The sequence below is a fragment of the Myxocyprinus asiaticus genome, chromosome 16 (genome assembly GCF_019703515.2).
Source record: "Myxocyprinus asiaticus isolate MX2 ecotype Aquarium Trade chromosome 16, UBuf_Myxa_2, whole genome shotgun sequence".
Classification (NCBI taxonomy): domain Eukaryota; kingdom Metazoa; phylum Chordata; class Actinopteri; order Cypriniformes; family Catostomidae; genus Myxocyprinus; species Myxocyprinus asiaticus.
In genome coordinates, this window is record NC_059359.1 from 28,687,918 (window position 1) to 28,707,778 (window position 19,861).

General features: G+C 37.6%; 1 protein-coding gene across 2 annotated transcripts in view; it reads right to left on the minus strand.

The window, feature by feature from the left end:
• The window catches only part of LOC127454574 (ephrin type-B receptor 5-like), a 92,770-nt gene that overhangs the window by 13,362 nt on the left and 59,547 nt on the right, over nt 1–19,861 (minus strand). For both annotated transcript variants that reach the window (XM_051721863.1, XM_051721864.1), the window contains exons 6-12: nt 9,026–9,181; nt 8,360–8,631; nt 3,596–3,677; nt 2,369–2,493; nt 1,830–1,992; nt 1,347–1,461; nt 1,150–1,205 (exon numbers count right to left, since the gene is read on the minus strand). In XM_051721863.1, coding sequence (XP_051577823.1) covers nt 1,150–1,205; nt 1,347–1,461; nt 1,830–1,992; nt 2,369–2,493; nt 3,596–3,677; nt 8,360–8,631; nt 9,026–9,181 — 969 coding nt within the window. The remainder of the gene's footprint in view (nt 1–1,149; nt 1,206–1,346; nt 1,462–1,829; nt 1,993–2,368; nt 2,494–3,595; nt 3,678–8,359; nt 8,632–9,025; nt 9,182–19,861) is intronic.

Below are 19,861 nucleotides of genomic sequence, written 5' to 3' on the forward strand. Positions count from 1 at the left end.
GGTGAACTATCCCTTTAAACGTCATGCAAAGAGCCTATCTAATAACTGGTTCTGTTACAGACATGCTGTCAGAGTTCTCAAGTTTTTAGGCCAAGTAAGTAATACCACAAATATGTATACCATAGTCAGCACAACAAACAAAGAAACTACTGACACAGCAGGAGATTTATCGCTTGTTGTCAAAATACTAAAGGTCTGATAAACCCCTCAATACTGTGGTGTTATGGCAAAGTGTTTTACAGAAGCACAGTTATTGCATAATAGCAACAATTACACACTAGCTTAAATACAGTCCACTGTGGAAGATGAAAAAATCAAGTGAAAACATTGTGTGTTTTCCTCTTCATTCTCCTGGGGGCTGTATTACATACCATGCTGTATATGTATGAGTTATGTCCATTAAAGTGATAGTTTACACAAAAATGAAAATTCTACCATCATTTACTCACCCTCATGTCATCCCAGATGTGTATGTCTTTCTTTCTTCTGCAGAACAGAAATGAAGATTTTTAGAAGAATATCTCAGCTCTGTAGGTCCATTCAATGCAAGTGAATTGTGGCCAAACCTTTGAAGGCCCAAAAAGCACATAAAGGCAGCATAAAAGTAATCCATAAGACTGCAGCGGTTAAATTCGTCTTCAGAAGCGATATAATAAGTGTGGGTGAGAAACAGATCAATATCAGTTATTCAATTACTTCATTGGCATTTGGCGATTCACATTCTTTGTGCATACCTACTGGGCAGAGAAGAGAATTTATAGTAAAAAAGTACTTAAATATTGATAAGTTTCTCATCCACACCTATCATATCACTTCTGAAGATATGGATTTAAGCACTAGAGTCGTATGGATTACTTTTATGTTGCCTTAGTGTGCTTTTTGGACTTTCAATGTTCTAAATGGCCACCATTCACTTGCATTGTATGGACCTACAGAGCCGAAATAGTCTGCTAAATATCTTCATTTGTGTTCAGCAGAAGAAAGAAAGTCATACACATCTGGGATGGCATGACGGTGAGTAAATAATGAGAATTAAAATTTTTGGGTGAACTATCCCTTTAAACAACATATTCTATAGTAGTGACTTGGAAATCACAAAAATATATGCAAGCATGCATTGCAGCTCACATATAATTGACATACTCTCACCTCTGTTGCTGATGTATCTCTGAAGTCTATCACTATAAGGGCTCTCTCGCCTTTTACTAGTGGAAAAAGATACAATAAATATCAATTGTGTTTTTACATGAAATATCAGCAACATAGTATTTATTTCATGTTTTTATAAATATACAGTATATATAAAAATACCTAGCTGTGTGAGGTAAAAGGTTTGTTGTGCATACCCTCGAAATACAAACACGATGATGATCGCTATCACAACCAATAGAAATGCTGCTCCCCCCATCACTGATCCAATCATAAGAGGCAGACGATTTTGAATTTGCTTGGAGTGCTCCTCTAGAAAGTAACATGGGATTAGTTAGAGCAGAGTCGTAGAAACATACAGTACCTCCTAGTAAAGAGAAACTATATCTCTTACAGTATACTATATAGGTGCTTTTATAAAAGATTTCTTGAATCTTGTAAAGCGCATAATAATGCACAGGCAGTAATTTTTATGTATAAGGTGCCAAAGTTTTCACCTAGTCCAAGACTGGTCCAATAAAATCAAGCATTTTAAAGTAAGTACAATATATTGCATAACTAAAGTAAATGTAAAAGACCTTTGTTATAGATCAAGATTATATTGCATAGCCATAGTGTTAGCTAGAGTAATACATTATGTGTGGAAGTATATGATATATTTCAGTAAATTATGTATTTGCCTATTGCTAGAGTGCTGAAGTAAATAGTGTGGCTGTAGGGTCCGTAGCCTCTCTCATTTCGAGCACGGATCTGGAAGGCGTAGATGGAGCCTGGAATCAGACTTCCAACTGTAACTGTGTTAGTTTCACTGAACACACTCATCGCATTGTCCTCATCAGAACCCTGTCAGAGAGAGAGAGAGAGAGAGAGAGAGAGAGAGAGAGAGAGCACCATTTGTGTTATTTGTGGATGTTATCTTCTTAAAGGGACAGTTCACCCAAAAATGACAATTCTGTCATCATTTACTCACATTCATGTTATAGCAAACCGAATGACTTTCTTTCTTCCATGGAACACAAAATTTGATGCTAGGCAGAATGTTAGGGACCGAAAGCTTTAGAGTGCATTCTTCAAAATTACTAAAAGTCATAGGGGTTTTGAACAGCATATGGGTGAGTAAGTAATGACCAAATTTTGAAAAAGCATGAAAGGGCTGGGGCAAAGGTGATGCACAAAGTTTTATGTTGATTTAAGATTTCGGATAAGTTACAGTAATGACCTTGTCGTAGAATCGGAGCTGGTATTCCAAGATGTCACCATTAGGCCGGTCAGGTTGAGGCCAAGACAGGGTGATGGAGTCTTGAACTCTGCTCAGCTGGTGCAGCATTGGAACCTCAGAGGGCACTGAAACGCAAATGTATAATTATAATAGTGACCACATGGGGGCTCATTTCATTTCAATGCGGCATACTTCTGCTTTGTTTAGATATTCCATGCTTTCCTCATTATGAATGTTTTGATTTTTGTAAATGTTCGTGCACATGCCGATTCACATGCAAATATAGGGCTAAATGTAATGAGGCAATTACGTCATGCTTTGGTGCATGTTTGACGGTTAGTTAGACATTGCTGAAGCCTCATTCATGCTAATGAGGTCATGAGTTAACCATTCTCCACTACCGCTCTCTCCCTAGTCCCCTGACCCCCTTCATCTCACCCTAATATCTCTGTCTGTTAATCAGTCATGTGGAAGAGCACAGATAGGTGACTAAGTGCTGCTGAACACAGCTCAAAGTTTAAAGGGATAGTTCACCAAAAAATGAAAATTCTGTCATCATTTACTCACCCTAATTTTCTTCCAAACCCATATGACTTTCTTTCTTCAGTGAAAACACAAAAGATGTTAGGCACAATGTCAGCCTCAGTCACAATTCACTTGAAAGCATATTTTTTTCCATACAATGACAGCTTATGGCGACTGAGGCTAAGATTCTCAGCATGAGGGTAATTTAATGATGAAGGAAATTTAAATTTTTGGGTGAACTATCCATTTAATGGTCAGCCATATAAATTAACTAATGGAGGTAGCGATAACTAGTAGAAGGAAGAAAAGAAACAGTGAGAGACATCAGAATTGCCCCCTTTGTCTCGAAAGTTTCTGTGCACTGCCACATTGATTATCCTCTCTCCATTTTCTCATCTCTTTCTGTCTCTCTCTGCTTTCTTGACTATTATATGAGTTGACAGGATATCGTGACCCAAAGTCATTGGGGTCCAGATAGCAGAGGATGAGAAATGATGAGGAGAAAAGAGAGATGGACTGAAAGGGTGGACCATGGGGAGAGGAAGTGAGACCAAGAGGGGTTGAGAAAGTCTAGACATAGAGATAGTGATGACAGGGGACAGACACAGAAAGACATACTGTAGATACACTGAGCTTACAGTTTGGTGCACACATATAACCACACTAATACATGTTCGCAGCATACATTTCCTTTAGTCTTACCTGATTGGCTGGTGGTGAAGTTGATGCTGGCAAACTGAGGTGGAAACGGACTCAGTGCTGACACTTCATTTATTGCTTGAACCTGTAAAATCATTCACAACTCATTGCAGCTACATTCTTCCATGTGCATAAGGCGCTGTAATATAAGGAGTAATAATAATGACATAAGGTGCATAAAAGGCATAGTAATAATAGCCATCTTGGGCAATCTGTTGAAGTATATGGGGAAAAGGGGCTAGTTGTCACACTTCTTTACTCCAGTGAATATTTCCTAAGTTAGGTTTATTTTCAATAGTCAATTTCTGTACCTTAGGCACATAAAGTAGTGGCTACAAAAAAGCTATTTAACAAACATTTGTGATAATATACTGAAAAAATGTTGTCACACTGTAAGACAAGTGTCTTCAACAGGGGGTCCGTGACCACCAGGGGGTCCATGGTGGTACTGCAGGGGGTCCACAAATTATTGCTTAATCCACCATTGGCTTTTGTAATAGTCACTCACTCAATTGCACGCGAGCGACAGTGAGAGAGAGAAGTATGAATTTTAGTCTCTCCACATGTTGAAGTCCTTCGCAGCTGCATGCCAAATCTTAAAGTGTGACTAAATTGCACTAGTCAGTAGAAGCGTGCAGCCTGGACAAACCCTTCACACGACCACCGCTCATCACGAGCCGCTTAATGCACGACACACATCAGGTTTAGCAGCGCTGCAGTGGAGGGTCGCGTGAGTAAAACGTGTCTGCTTTGCGTTGGTCGTGCTGTGTGGTTGAGCAGATGACAGCCTACAGTTTTTTTTATTATTATTAGTTGCTTTTTGCTTTCAGAACAATAGCTTACTTGCCTAGGGTAAATAAATAGTTACTGCTGAGATTATCAAGCTGGCATACACAGTCCTTAACGTTCCACATATACAAGACAGGACTCATTGTTTTCCTCATTACAAATTTTTACTCAATGAAATGAACAGTAATTTTGAAATATATGTATAAAATCAATCACTCACATGAGATGAAGACTCCATTTTAGTAACCTTATAAAAGTTGTTTTATTCTGCATGGACAGGGTCTATCTGTTTCTTTCTGTTGACCAGCCAAGACCACCCTGACCAGCTAAGACTACACTGACCAGCTAAGACCAGCCTGACCATCTAAGACCACCCTCCAGCTAAGATCAGCATGACCAGCCTGACGAGCTAAAACCAGCCAACCAGCTTATGCTGGTTTTAGCTGCTCTTTTCAGCAGGGCCTCATTTAATGATTATTTCAATGGCTTTGCAATGTAAACATCATGAAGTATGTACATAAAAAATATAGTACCGTAGCACCATATACGTTTTTATAGGCATAAAACACAACACTCAATTTTATACAATATTTAACAAGGGTCCTTGCTCTGACTTTCTACCCACAAAGGGATCCTTGGCCAGAAAATGGCTGAAGACCCCTGCTGTAAGGGGTATTTAATGGCTTATTTAATGGCTTTTTTTATTTATTCATTGGCTTTTCAGCTAACTTTGCCTCAGTTTTTTAATCACAAAAAAAATCCATGAGACACCAATAATGTAAAAGATGACATACAAAAATCTAAAAAAAATGTTTAGGCCAACAGATTTAGTAATTAATGATTACAGCATTTAAAACATGCATGGCAACAATTTTCCCCAATAAAATGTGACAACATGCCCAAACCTTTATGAAAAACATCCTTGTCCTATGAACAAAGGTCAACCTTTCAGTTACAATCTACCTTCAGTGTATACAGTAGTTTAACCTTGCCTTAAGGTATGCAGTGTGATTTTATTGCATTCACCTGTTTACCCAAGAGCAATTATAATAATGAAAATTCATTATGAAAAATTTAATGATATTGTAATTTTAGTTTGGAGGTCAGAATAAAAAAAAAGTTTCTAATTTAATACAGTTTTGAACTAGGTGTTACTTATTTTGTTCAGAAAACAAACATTTGTTTGGGCCTGGGTAGCTCAGCAAGCATTGACGCTGACTACCACCCCTGGAGTCGTGTGTTCGAATCCAGGGAGTGTTCGAATCCAGCCAGGTCTCCTATCAACCGAATTGGCCCTGTTGCTAGGGTGGGTAGAGTCACGTTGGGTTAACCTCCTCGTGGTTGCTATAATGTGGTTCTCGCTCTCTGTGATTTTTGCATGGATGCTGCGTAGAACAGCGTGGGCCTCCACACGCGCTACGTCTCCGCGGTAACGTGCTCAACAAGCCATGTGATAAGATGCGTGGATTGACGGTCTCAGACATGGAGGCAACTGAGATTCGTCCTCCGCCACCCAGACTGAGGCGAGTCACTACTCCGCCATGAGGACTTTGAATGCATTGGGAATTGGGCATTCCAAATTGGGGAGAAAAAGGGGAGAAAATCAAAGAAGAAAAAAGAAAACAAGCATTTGTGCAATTGGACTTTTGACTCAAAACCTGATGATGACGATGCCATGCCATGATGCAATGTCAACAAACCCGCAAGCGGGCCCTCAAGAAATAAATTATTATAAAAAGATTACTAACTACAGTCTTGACCAACACAAAATAGGTATCATTTGAAAGCTTAGAATCTCTATTTTGCAATGCATGTAGGCATTATGACCAAAACTGAACAAGTTCTTCCGAATCAAAGTGTTCCGTTTTGATAATTTATAAAAAACATTGCACTGCACATATTACTGTAATCAGTAAAAACATCAAACTGATCAAATAGCCGTGTGTCATGTTGTTGGAAAGCTCTCAAAGAGAAGAATACAAGCAGCCTATTTGTTTTACTGAGACAAAAATATAGCGAGTAATAGCTTAGTATATGTCTTTGACATACATGTTACATGTAAACAGGTGTTGCTTATTTGCCGCATTTTTGCTTATAACTTCACGAAAAATAAACAGAATATAAACTATACCATTACTTAGAGGGGGTGATTATCTTTAAAATGAGCCCACACACAACGTAATTGGATGCATAGGTCATTAGATAATCCACACAAAGCACAATGTGCACACAGCACGGAAAGTGCTATCTGGCTAAAAACACATTAGCTTTGCTGGATCGGTTGACCTTATCGGAAATTATGTAATACGTTGTCAAGCATCATGGAATGCTAAACCAATCGTATTAGGATTCAGATTGCTGCAACAAGAGGTGGAAGTCATCCAAATATGGACAGAGAGGATCGTTCACTGTAATTACATAAGGCCACCACTAGATGGTTCCAAGTACATGATACAGACTCAATGATGGCTCAAATGACACATAATGGAATTGAATGAGATCTCCTTACTCATGCCTGCATGCTTTGGAGAGAGAGCAAACATTTAGTCATTGTTGTATTTGCATGTGTAATTAGTTATTATGTACAAATATTATGTTTTATTTGTTTGGAGACATTATTGGACAATAGGATAAATACGTTTTTTTGTGATTTTTCAGCAGTTTCTTAGGCTGAGAGTCTCAGAATTTATCATAATCTATATCATTAAAAAATTTGAAAAGTTTTATTTACAATGATATCAAACACTTGACCCTACTTGGTTTTTGTTTTTTGTCAAATTATAAGTCTTTAATTTTGGGTATGCCACTGAAAAAAAAAACACCTTCAGAGTTTAAAGGATTAAAATACTTTACAGCTCAAATATTACATGAGTTTTAACAAAATAATGAATGTAAGTGACTTAGCTTCATTTCTGCCTTTAAATGAAAGGCAATGGTCCCCATTCACTTCTATTTTAAGTGCTTCACTGTAACCTCGAATTGAAAAGGAGGGATGAGTCAAAGTTAATTTTTGTGTTAATCAGCATTATGCTACAAATGCTGTTGATTGAGCTTAAATCTATTGAACCCGGAATTTTCCTTTAAGTGTACTGTTCACTAAAAATCCCAACTTTGAAATCTAGCCTCATTATTATAATAATTAATTATATATCACACATTTACACATATACAGTGAAGTTATTTTTTTTCCACATATCCCAGCTAAGCTGGGGTCAGAGTGCAGGGTCAGCCATGATACAGTGCCCCTGGAGCAGATAGGGTCAAGGGCCTTGCTCAAGGGCCCAACAGTGGCATCTTGGTGGTGCTGGGGCTTGAACCCCCGACTTTCTGATCAGTAACCCAGAGCCTTAACTGCTGAGCCACCACTGCCCCTCATGGCATTTTGTATTAATTTGCATGAGATTACGAAATTGTAAGACATCGTACGACTTGGCTCACACAAAAAGGCATGACTTTTATGCCCATTGAGACCAACAAATCAGATCCACCCCCCAAACTGATACCATACAAGCATCTAACACTTTGTTTTTTTTGTTTTTTTAGAAAGAAAATGTATGCAAATTAATTTGGTTACTCATTCCATATTTATTAATGCATTACAAATGACTGATGTATGTCAGTAACCTGGAATACGGTTTCCTTGTCTCATTCCAAACCTGATGTTTTCTTTCATCCATGGTACACAAAATGTATTGTCTTATTATATTTCTATAAAAATTATGGTTAGGTTTGGGTTAGGGGTTAAACTGGAAAAATCATTCCATTGTGTGTTTGTTCGTTTATTTTCTCTCTGGGAGTAAAAGTCGTAGGTTTTAATATGAGCCAACTTGTACTCTGATGGTGGAAGACAATGTGGCAAAGATTCCAAAAATGCAATCATTCTTTTGTGTATTGTATTCTCAGTATAAGACAGGTGCTTCTCGAAATTGTAAGCTCAGTATCTATATGAATTAGGTGCATGTGAGCATGGCTAAGTACCTGTATGAGGTAGGTGACTCTAGTGAGCAGGTTTTTGAGGGTAACTTTTGTCTGTTTTAAGCCATTTTGAGAAGGGGAAAAAGTGACTGTCTCTCCACACCAGGAGCACATGCTAGGTGGGGTGTTAGTGGCAGAAGGGCAGATTCGACACACCACCCCATACCACACTTCACTCCGACCTCCCATGTCCTTGGGAGGTCTCCAACGTAGCGAAACCCCACCCTCTGAACTCTCATACTCCCAGGATAGAGACAGCGGTGCTGACGGAGGGCCTGGGAAATAAAACGTAAGATTATTCACAAACATCATTAGTAACGGACCTCGCAATCTCCACAGTCTTCTAATGATTACCCTCTATTAATCTCAGTCTCAGACAGCATGTACACAGACCGCCCACAGTCTGTTCACGGGCCGTCTGATGCATATTGCACACATAAAATGGCAAGAGCTAGCTGAAATCACCAGTTCAAACCTGACTGGCTGACTTTACGCAACTTCTGGGAGTAAAGATGGACTCTTCTTGTCAAAGTTGGTGGTTCTTGACACAGATTTTATTGCTAAAAGTCAAAATTCTGGCTACACGAATGTTTGTGAGAATTGTTTATACATTGTCTTCCAATAAATAATTAGTCACATATTGTTGCATTTAGCTGGTTGGTCTCTTACATGTGCAAGCAGTGGTGTTAGCATCAGTTTGTGCTCGGTAGAATCCACTCCGACATTCGCAAATTTTAGAGCCGTCTGAACTGGTTCTGCTGTTAGCCGGACACTCTGTGCATGAAACTGAGCCTGCAACTGCTTTATAGGACCCAATCGGGCATGCTGTTGAAAAAAAGAGAAAAGAACCAGATTACAATCATGGCACATGATGCACTCAAACTGTTTGGAAAGTGTCAGATTCCTACTTTGGAATTCTGTCAGTTGTACTAGAACTGGGTGCTGATCAAATGAAAAGCACAGAAGGGGGGTATAATTATCCAATTGGAAGCAGTGAGTGGCAAATGAAACATAAACTGTTGCAAAAAGTATCGGAAAAACAATTTGGTTCAAACACACACAATTAGTGAGTGCAAATAAAAAAATGCATGTTGTATTGTCCTGTCAAGCACTTAAAAATTTTCTTTAATCTGCTTACCGGAAAAATAGACATATGACTAAATCATCCTCCAAACAAACTAATTAAATAGTATTTATTTAGTCGGATGTATAATTACTTGGTATACAATGACTGAAAACATTGTTAGAAGGAAATCTCTGAGTCAGATAGTTGTCATTCTGACAGGATGGAAAGGGCTTCTACATTTGAAATGTGCTCCATGAAACACTGCTTTGCAATGGATTTGAAACTGTCTGAACCACTTTTCATAAAGATCAATGATATACACGTAAATGCTCACTGTGACTTCTGATTGGCTGTTAATTTGAGTCCCTTTAACAGCCTCCAGACCCACAATGTTTCTCCTGCTTTATCGGTTGCTTTATTGGACTGTTGCGATTGGTAAAAATTATATGCCCAGCAGCTGTGAAACATACCAACCTTTTATTGGAGATCGATTGTAACCCAGCTTGAAGTTCAGCAATGAAAAACTGTGGGAGAGTTTCATTGACTCTTTACCCTTTCAATTGTGTGGCCACAGAACAAACCACAACAAACATAATATAATGTATATAAAGCGGAAGTAAACCTGCAAATAAATATGTTTACATAATCCACATTATAATGTTTGAGTACATAAGATTTTTCACACTATATCATTGCTGAGTCACAGAAGAGCTGACATTACAACACTACTGATAGTAGTAAAACTATAAATGTACACTGAGATGGTTTATCATTAAAAGCCTGTGACACTTTAATTACAGAGTTCAGAGTTGCTGTTTCATTGCTTTTAGGCTCACAAGTCCCCTGCCCTATGTGACTAGACAGGTCATACAAGTGTAACACATTTTCAGCATAACTTCAATGAACAGACAGAGGGAGAGAGAGAGATACAGAGAGAGACATACAAAACAGAGGGAGAGAGAGAGAAAGAGATTTCAATTTTCAGAAAGCTAAAAGGATTTTTATGTTCTCACTGTCTGTCAGATTTGATGTTCACTCCTAAACACTGCGGTGAGAAGTGAGAAAGAAAGGAAGAGGGGCATAGTGAGAGAAAAAAAGGAGAGTGTCATCCATCCATCTTTCATGTAGTTGGATTATATTATCCAATGTGTTCTCATATGGCTGTGACAAAAGACTACAAAACATCCACTCTCCTCAGACATCTCCAACACCTTTTAACATTTCTTCCTCCGATTCACACTCCCCATTCACTCGTCTCGTTTCCGTCTCTTGTGGCCACATTTTGGCCACTAAGCATCTAGTTTCCTCATTATTAACTGGCCCAGATTTCTTAATAAAATAGTTCCAGTGAGATGACATATACTACAATTTTTTTTATTGATTTGTATCTGGCTTTTTTAGTCACAGATACTACGAAATGTAAATTACTTTCATCTACATAAAAACACATGTTAGACCAACAATATTCCCCCAAATGTTGTCCCAGCTAGCATATGTTGTCTGAACGAACAATTCCCTGTTAAACAATTTTGCTGATTTGCGAGTTCTCAGCATGCATTGCAACATTAATAAATTATGCGGGAAGTGTTATGGGCTTAAGTTTATTGACTTTATTTATGCTGTTATTGTTGTTTTTTTTTTTTGCCACTGTTAGTCAGTTGTTATGTGGTGATTTTAGGAGCTCATCTTTCAACTTAATGAGGTTTGTGTGTTAAGGGTTGAGGTCTTTTGTGTGTCTATATACCTCTTTTCAAAGGCAAAGATTACAGTTAACGTCATGTAAAAATAATTAAAAAGATAACAAAATGAAAGTTCTCATATTGCGAATTTGATAGTTGATAGTTGGCTGAACAAGAAATTAGTAGTTCTCTCAACTAGAATTTTTGCATTTAGTGAAAAAACTAATTCACATTGACTAAACAAAGCAATGTAACTGAGGAAAATGATTAGGACAGTTGTTGAGAGAACTCAATCTTACTGCATCATGTTGCCTTGATTTTTTAAGTTTGTTTATCAATACTATTTTTACAGTGTAGAATAAGGCCTGTTTCATAGCGCATGAATAAGCAGCAAAATTGCAACAACAAGCTCACATTGTGCTTTCACACTGACAATGTTTCTGCTGCATGAAAGGTGCTGGTGCACAGAAGATAAAGTAATTCTTCACACTGAGGGAGGAATTCACTAAGAATGAATTGCACCCAGTAAAAGCATGCTCTTGACTATATTGCACACCTGGATATATGCCAGGTTATAATGCTCTTCTCCATCGTTTGATCATTATTTGGTGAATTACTGCTGCCATGATCAATAGAAAATTTACAAAACATCTCTTTTTAATAAAATTCATTTTTCGGCCTGCTTTCCTCAGGCAGATATAGTGCAATGTTAAGCTCAAAGTATACTTTGGTCAGAGGTGGAGGACGCATGATGCAAATCTTGTCATCAGCAGAGCGCGCCTTTGAACTGTCAAGGATCGCCAAAGTAGAGACGACCCAAATGCAGGATGGCGAATAAGGACTTTTATTAACAAAATAACAGAAAACAAACAAAAACTACTCCGTAGGGGAAAACTCAACAGTCCAGGGCAGGCAAAGGGAAGACTAACAGATACCTGACAGGGAGACATTCACTGGAACATCCACAACGAACTCGCACAGGACAGAAAACACAGTGAGGTTATATAGGGAAGAAAAAAGGAGATAACAAGGAATAACAGGTGGGAACAATCAACTAATAATCAGACAGGTAACAAGGCAAACGAGAGGGCGGCGTTATCACTGAAGACAGACACGAATGCACAAGGGAATGAGAAAACACAAATTCAAGTGCATTCACACAGCACGAGACAAAGCACAAGTGCCTGGAGTAAATAAACCAAACCAACCGAAGTGGCTGAATCCAGACACAAGACTTAAAATAGACATGGAAACACGTACATGTAAGGGCTCTGCCACAAAGGGAAAAAACCCAAAACTAAGGGCAGAACCCTGACATGAACTCACAGGATGTGCTTGCGCCTGGAGTTATTTGCACTAATTAGTAGGTCCACAAGTTGAAACTCTTACTTTAGCCATTGATGTCACAAAGAAGCGCTAGAAGAAGATGTAATCACCGCTAAACATCAGGAGATGAAGGTAAAACTACAACAGTGGATGTGCAAGTCAAGAGTGTGTGTGAGGAGGTCTGGAGATACTTGCATTTGTATATCTAGAGTCTGAAGGAATATAAAGACATCTTTATGGGTCTAAACTCCTGAAGAAAAAGTCTGGTGTCTCAAAGCAGTCGTAGTGCGCATGCGCCAAACACCAGCACATGTGTGCACAGTTATATGGAGTATATTTTGACAGGCTCACGTTCGACTGTATGCCGACGCTGAGCATTCGCGTCAACATGGTAGTATACATAGGGCTTTAACTGCACCAGGCAAATAGCACAGAGTTTTGTGAATGAAGCACAATGAGCCTGATTTACTTAGAGAGGAGGCGTGTTTGTGCAGAAAGGAATGACATTAACTTAAATTAAATAATCAAAAGGATTGCGCCTGTATAGACTACATCGCGGGTGATTAGTGAATAAGATGCAGGTTTTTAGTGCTGAAATACCACATGCAAAAGTGCCACTGTTCGCTGTTTATTAAATTCAGCCCTGAATATTTCATTACATAATGGCCACAAATTATACAACTGTTATTGGGAGTGATCTATTGACAATTATTACAAACTTAGTCATAATGAAATCTAATTTACATGAAGAGGGGAATCACATTTACATCCAAATGATTTTAATTAATCTACAACTCAAACCTCAAAGTATAGCTATGAACTGCTTAAATCATCTGGATTCAGTTGGAATTCAGCGCACTGCACACGGTAAATAGGCTCAGTGCAAAACTCTTCAAAATAGGTGCATTGATAATGCTGCAAACTAAACCCTGTTAAAGAATTATTACAATGCAAGTGAATGATATAAAATGTAGTGGCAGTTTTTAAAGTTCATACTCTTCATTCATTTGAATTAAATACTTAACATTTATTATAAATTCATTATAGCTCTAAAAAGAAGAAAAAGTCAGCATAAACATAATCCATCAGACTCCAGTGATTTAATCAATGTCTTCTGAAGTGATCCAGCTGGTTTTGGGTGAGAACAGTTATATTTTGGTGTATTCTCATCCAAAACCAACTGGATCGCTTCAGAAGACATTGATTAAATCACTGGAGTCATATGGATCACTTTTATGCTGATTTTATCTCCTTTTTGGAGCTTTTGGAGTTTTGGTCACCATTCACTTGCATAGTATAGACAGAGCTGAGATATTCTTCTGAAAATCTTTGTTTGTGTTCTGTAGAAGAAAGAAAGTCATCATGGATGGCATGAAGGTGAGTAAATGATCAGAGAATTTCTCTGTGGTGTGAAACCATAATGCCGGAGCTGTTGATCGGCTGATGATATAGAAATTTTTCTTATGACACGTACATCTGGCATTTCAGAACGTTTAAAAATGTTGTCTTTTGTATCTCTGAAATGTACATGCCATCTCATGAACAATGTCTCAAAGTCTATCTAGGAAAATTACATACTACAGGACATGCTACAGTATCCCACGTTGAGAATGAAAAGTTATGTGCTTCCAAGATGCTGAAATTACTGTGCTGCCAATAAATGCTTGAAATATTTAATCAGAATGTTGTTTACAGTATGCTGTTCTCTGTCACATGCCAAAGAGGGTGGATTGACTATGATGTTCCCAGCTAACTTAATAAATCCACCAAAAATGCAAATTCTTTCATGAGTCTCAAGGATCTTGACATAGTTATATTGTTAACAAATTACCATTAGTTAACATGAACTAACAACGAACAATACATATTAAGCATTTATTAATCTTGGTTAATGTTAATTTCAAGATATACTAATACATTTTTTAAATTATAAGTTGTGTTTGTTAACATTAGTTAATGGACTATGAACTAACAATGAACAACTGTATTTGTATTAACTAACATTAACAAAGATGAATAAATGCTCAAAAATCTGAGGCGTCAAGCATTCCTGATCAACTCACAAAAGAGTGTATTTAGTATTAGCAATCTTTTTTTTATTATTATTTGCAATTAAAAATGTAATAAGATTTTCTAATTCCATTAACTAGATGTGATAAATACAGGTTCACTTTTTTCCATGTCTGAATAAGATGAGTATATTCTGTGTTATATTATTGAATCATACAAGTGATTTGAATAAATATTTAATAAGGATTTTATTATCTCAATTTTCCTTCTCGTCAGTTTAAGACATCAGTGTCCGAGATGACCATTTGAGTTTTTCAATAAGTAATAATCCAAATTAGCTATAAAAAAAACCTGTCATGTCATAACCAGTTTATTGCAAGTGTTTGTTGGTTTGTGTAGGCCTATTTGTTTTTGTTTATCAAATCAAGAGAGAATTAAGCAAAAGGCATTGGAGAGGGAAGGGCTGTTCACATACTGTATAAAAAGAGCATCCCTCAAATTAAACGAAACTGAGATGAAAAATTGACATTAAAATTAGGAGCATTAAAAAAGATGCAGATGAAGGGAAACTGTAAAAGCAAATGGGCAGAGAGCGAGAGACCTCAATGAAGTGTATAATTTGGCGTTGACATCGTACTTGGTATTTAGATCGCTGACCCAGTTTCTCTCTCTCTCTCTCTCGTTCCTCTCTCTCTCCCTCTCTTAGTTGCTCTTATTCTCTTAATTTGGCTTGCAGCGTACTTACTAAAGCACACAGATGCACAAATACAAACACACAAACACATAAACACACTATCTTACACAATCACAAACACATGCATACAACAAACTCAGTATGTAGCCTCACAAAAGGGAAATAAAAAGGTATGCACTTATTCGGTCATTCTCTGGATCATGCATCTCAGACCACTATGTTGAAATCATCACAGGACACACATTTCTATATAATTAAAATCCATAATTATGGCATTTAATCTGGAATTATGTCCTAGTAATACTCTGCAGGCTCTTGGCATTGCACAACTTTTTTTTTGCTGATTGAATTGTTCGGCATTAGCTAAACTGGAGACTGAAAGTTCAGTAGCTGATGATTTATTATTAAACCATATAATCATGATTGTAAACAAAGTAAATTTCTCTGTCGCTCACAAAAAATATATTTAAACAAACATAAATTGGGAATTATTTTGGCGGGGCTTTTTTAAAAGAACATATCTTCATTCCCTCATAAAACAAGATATTGAACCTAACAATAACAACTGAAGATTTGCAGTTATTGTTGGAGTATTAAGGTACTGATTAACCAGCATATGGATAGACAGTAATAAGCAAATACAGACAATACGCATCATTTTTATTCACTGTGAATTGGCTAAAACTTACAGTACATTCATAATTTTTGTTCATGGTGGACGATATGCTAGCTCAATATCTAAACATATTTAATAGGCATGGGAAAAGTGCCAATATAATGCATAATGTAATGAAAACAAAGAGTCAATCAAGTAGTTCTCTGTGTCACACTACAAACAGCCTAGTGGTCACCAGTTACACTTTAGTTTCATTTACTTCAGAGAATCATACTGTACTGATTTATATGAAAATGTAAAATGCCACTACACTGCCTTTATACTATCTGAATAGTCTTGGCAACACAGAGGCGCAGACTATATAAATCTCATAGCAAGTCAATGTCACTCCTCCCTCCAGGCTTGCTACCAAGTATATCAGTATTTCAGGAGTGGGAATGAGTCATACTGCCTTTATAAAACACCATAATATTGAACAAAATATGTGAATTATTCCCATAATTTATGAGATTCTGTAACTGTGACATTTGAAATGTGCATTAGGCAAAGAAAAACACTAAACTTTCCACCGTCCACTATGAAAGCAAAGTGTGGATGTGCAGGTGAAATTGCTTCATATGCTCAGTCATGCTTTAACCACTATGATCTTGAAGGACAACTAAGGGCAAAGAAAAAGAGATGACAGGTCTTATGGGGCTTTGATTCTTGCTAAAACCTGCACATTTGTCCAAAAAATATTTCACATCAATTCAGTTATTTATTAATTTTGCCAATTACAAAATGAAGTCAGTTGATGCGATTGCCAATCCAGACAACAAAAAAGCATCATGGGTAAAACATTTCCATTGAGCTGTTCAGGTTGTAGTCCAAAAACCCGGAAGATAATTCGCCATGGGTTCCCTCTGGATTTTCCTATGGGTTTTTATAATGGGGGTTTTCAACTCGAGTAGGACTAAAATAATGTCTGTGGTAACATTACTTGACGACATGTGTTCCTTTTGTTCTACAACATAACACATTTTTGTACCTCAAACATGAATTTTTAAGCAACTGTTATGCAAAAAAAAAAAAAAAAATGCAATTTAATACAGCCACAAAATTCACGTTTGAGGTATGAAAGTGTGTAATTTATGTTGTAGAACAAAATCGTCAACTAATGTTTACATTAGACCTTATGTATTTTACTCATAACTTTGCGATTAACATTTTTATTGACACATCTATTAAATAAAGAACAGCAAAACATATACATACAGAATCAATATTTAACCCTCATATTTAACCCTTAGCTTTCCATTCTTGAATGATTCCGTATAAACTTCTGACAAAAGTGAAGTAGCATAAGATCTAAAAAATTCAGCGACAAAACCATCTGGCCCCAGAGCCTTGCCTGTAGGTAAGGCCTTAATTACCTCGTCAAGCTCCTCCAAGTTTATCTCAGAATCAATATAATTTTTTTGCTCAGTCGTCAATTTAGGGAGTTCTAATAGTTTCACAAATTTTCTAATATCTTCATCAGTAGACAAAGATGTGTAACTATAAAGATCAATATAGAACTCTTTAAAGGAATCATTAATATCAATGGCCGTGATAAAAATTTCACCACCAGCAGATTTAACTGAGGGAATGGTAGAAAAAGACTCTCTCTGCTTTATACATCTAGCCAAAAGCTTCCCTGCTTGGTCCCCCAACTCAAAGTATGACTGTCTTGCCCTAAGTAACCAAAACTCCACTTTCCACGACAAAATAGTATTATATCTGTATTTAAATCTGGTCAATTCTCTGAGGCCATCAGATGACATTCTGCGCATCAGCTCTGCCTCGGCACTTTTAATATTCCCTTCCAACTTCACGAGTTCTCGTGCTTTTTATTTTTTGGTAAATGAGGCATACTGTATGATCCGACCCCTAAAAACTGCCTTAATTGTCTCCCAAGCCACGGCCACAGAAGATACTGAAGACCAGTTGGTCTCCATGTAAACATTGATTTCAGTCTTTAACATTTGTTGGAAATCAGGATTTTGGAAAAGGGATACATTAAAGCGCCAACTATTTGATTTCTTTTTCTCCATATGTGGCAACATCTCTAAATTCGCCAGGGCGTGATCTAAGACTAAGATGTTTCCAATTGAGCAATCAACAACAGATGCAATGAGGGACTTATATATAAAAATAAATACATTCTAGAATAAATCTTATGGATTGATGAAAAAAATTGTATAGTCCCTACCAGATGAGTCCAAAAGTCGCCAAATATCTGCAAGACCAAGATTTTTACACATCCTGTGACGCGTCAATGTTGCTCTAGGGGGCTTACACACTTTTGCTTCACTATAATCAAGGACTGAGTCCATCAAAAGATTAAAGTCTCTTCCCATATTATATCATGAGGGGTGCCAGTGGCTTGCAACATCCCTTCAAGATCTATAAAAAAGCCCTGATCATCACCGTTAGGTGCGTAAATATTAGCCAAAACCAACCTTTGCCCCTGAATTTCTGCTAAAACTATAATGATTCTCCCTAATTTATCTTTAATCTGTTTGAGAGATTTGAATTGTAGATGTTTACTTATCAATGTAATGACTCCCCTACTCTTACTTGAGCCAGCACTAAAGAAAACATGCCCACCCCATATCTTCCCAATTTTTTCAGCTTTCTGTGGGGAAAGATGCATTTCTTGAAGAAACACTATACCACATTTCTTACGCTTAAGAAAATAAATAACCTTCCTTCTTTTATGGGGTGCCCCAAACCATTCACATTCCATGTGGAGAAAGATAACACACTTATATTAACATTTGATATTTTGATATAATAGACAAAATAAATTGTGTGTCAAAAACAAGATTATACAGACCACATTCCAACATTAGTGCAACAATCAAACAAACAAGAGTTCAGTGAGCCGGCTGTTTATGAATGCAGCAGATGACGTAATCATTCCAATGTCCCGCAAAAAGTACTCCACAAAACAATCTCCAGCCAACAGGAGGCATAAGCACAAGGAACGAACAGATTCATCCACAGCTGTCCCGAAGGAGTGTTATTCCACAAAATAAACTCCAGCTGCTAGGCGGAACCAGCACAAAAAGAAACAAAACAGGCGTCCCAGTTCCTCAGATGGTCAAGAGTCAAATTCACTCGGAGGCCGCATGAAAAAATACACCATGACTTACTCAATCCACCAACTTTATAAAAGACATCCATTTGTGTGAGCATGTAGATATTTTGCGGCCATCCCCAGCATCCACTCTCAATCTGGCCGGGAACCCCAGTGCAAAAGCGATCCTCCATCAATGCAAAAGTTTCTTGAAGGAGAAATTTTTTTGTTATTCAACAAAATAAACTCCAGCCACTAGACGGAACCAACACAAACAGAAACAAAAATGGCGCCCAGTTTCCTCAGACAATTGAGTGTATGTTCAGTGAGTCAATCCACTCACATAAGAAACACCAAATGGCTTACTCCAATGTATTTATGAAGGACAGTGCTTGTTTGGGACATGTGAATACTTTGCGGCCATCCTTCGCATCTATTCTCAGTTTGGCCGGAAACATCAGTGCAAAAGCAATCTTCCATTGATGTAATACACTCCTTGAATTGATAGCATTTCTCTCTTGTCGTATTCGCAAAATCCAGGAACAAGAAAATATTGTGATTCTTCCAAGAAAGCTTTCCTTTGCTCCTCGCCTTGCGCAACACAAGATCTTTATCGGATGATCTCAAAAATTTGGCCAGAATTGATCGGGGCCTGTTTCCCTCAGCCGATCTGTGAGCCGGGACTCTGTGAGCTCACTCGATTTCCAGCTTATGGCCTGTTATGTCGAGCAGACTCGGGTAGAGCTCGTCTAGGAATTTCACCATATCTCTGCCCTCCTCATGCTCAGGAATTCCAACAATTAGGATGTAATTCCTGCGGCTCCTATTCTCAAGATCTTCAAGTTTTTCAAGAACGTGTTCCAAATCAACTTTGGTCGCCAGCGGATTATCAGATAATTCCCTCTCCGATGACTCCAGATAATCGATCCGCTTCTCAACTCTTGTAACCAACTCAGAGAATTTTGTTTTCATCGCCTTAATCGATCGACGTATTACAACGAGATCCTCCAAGTC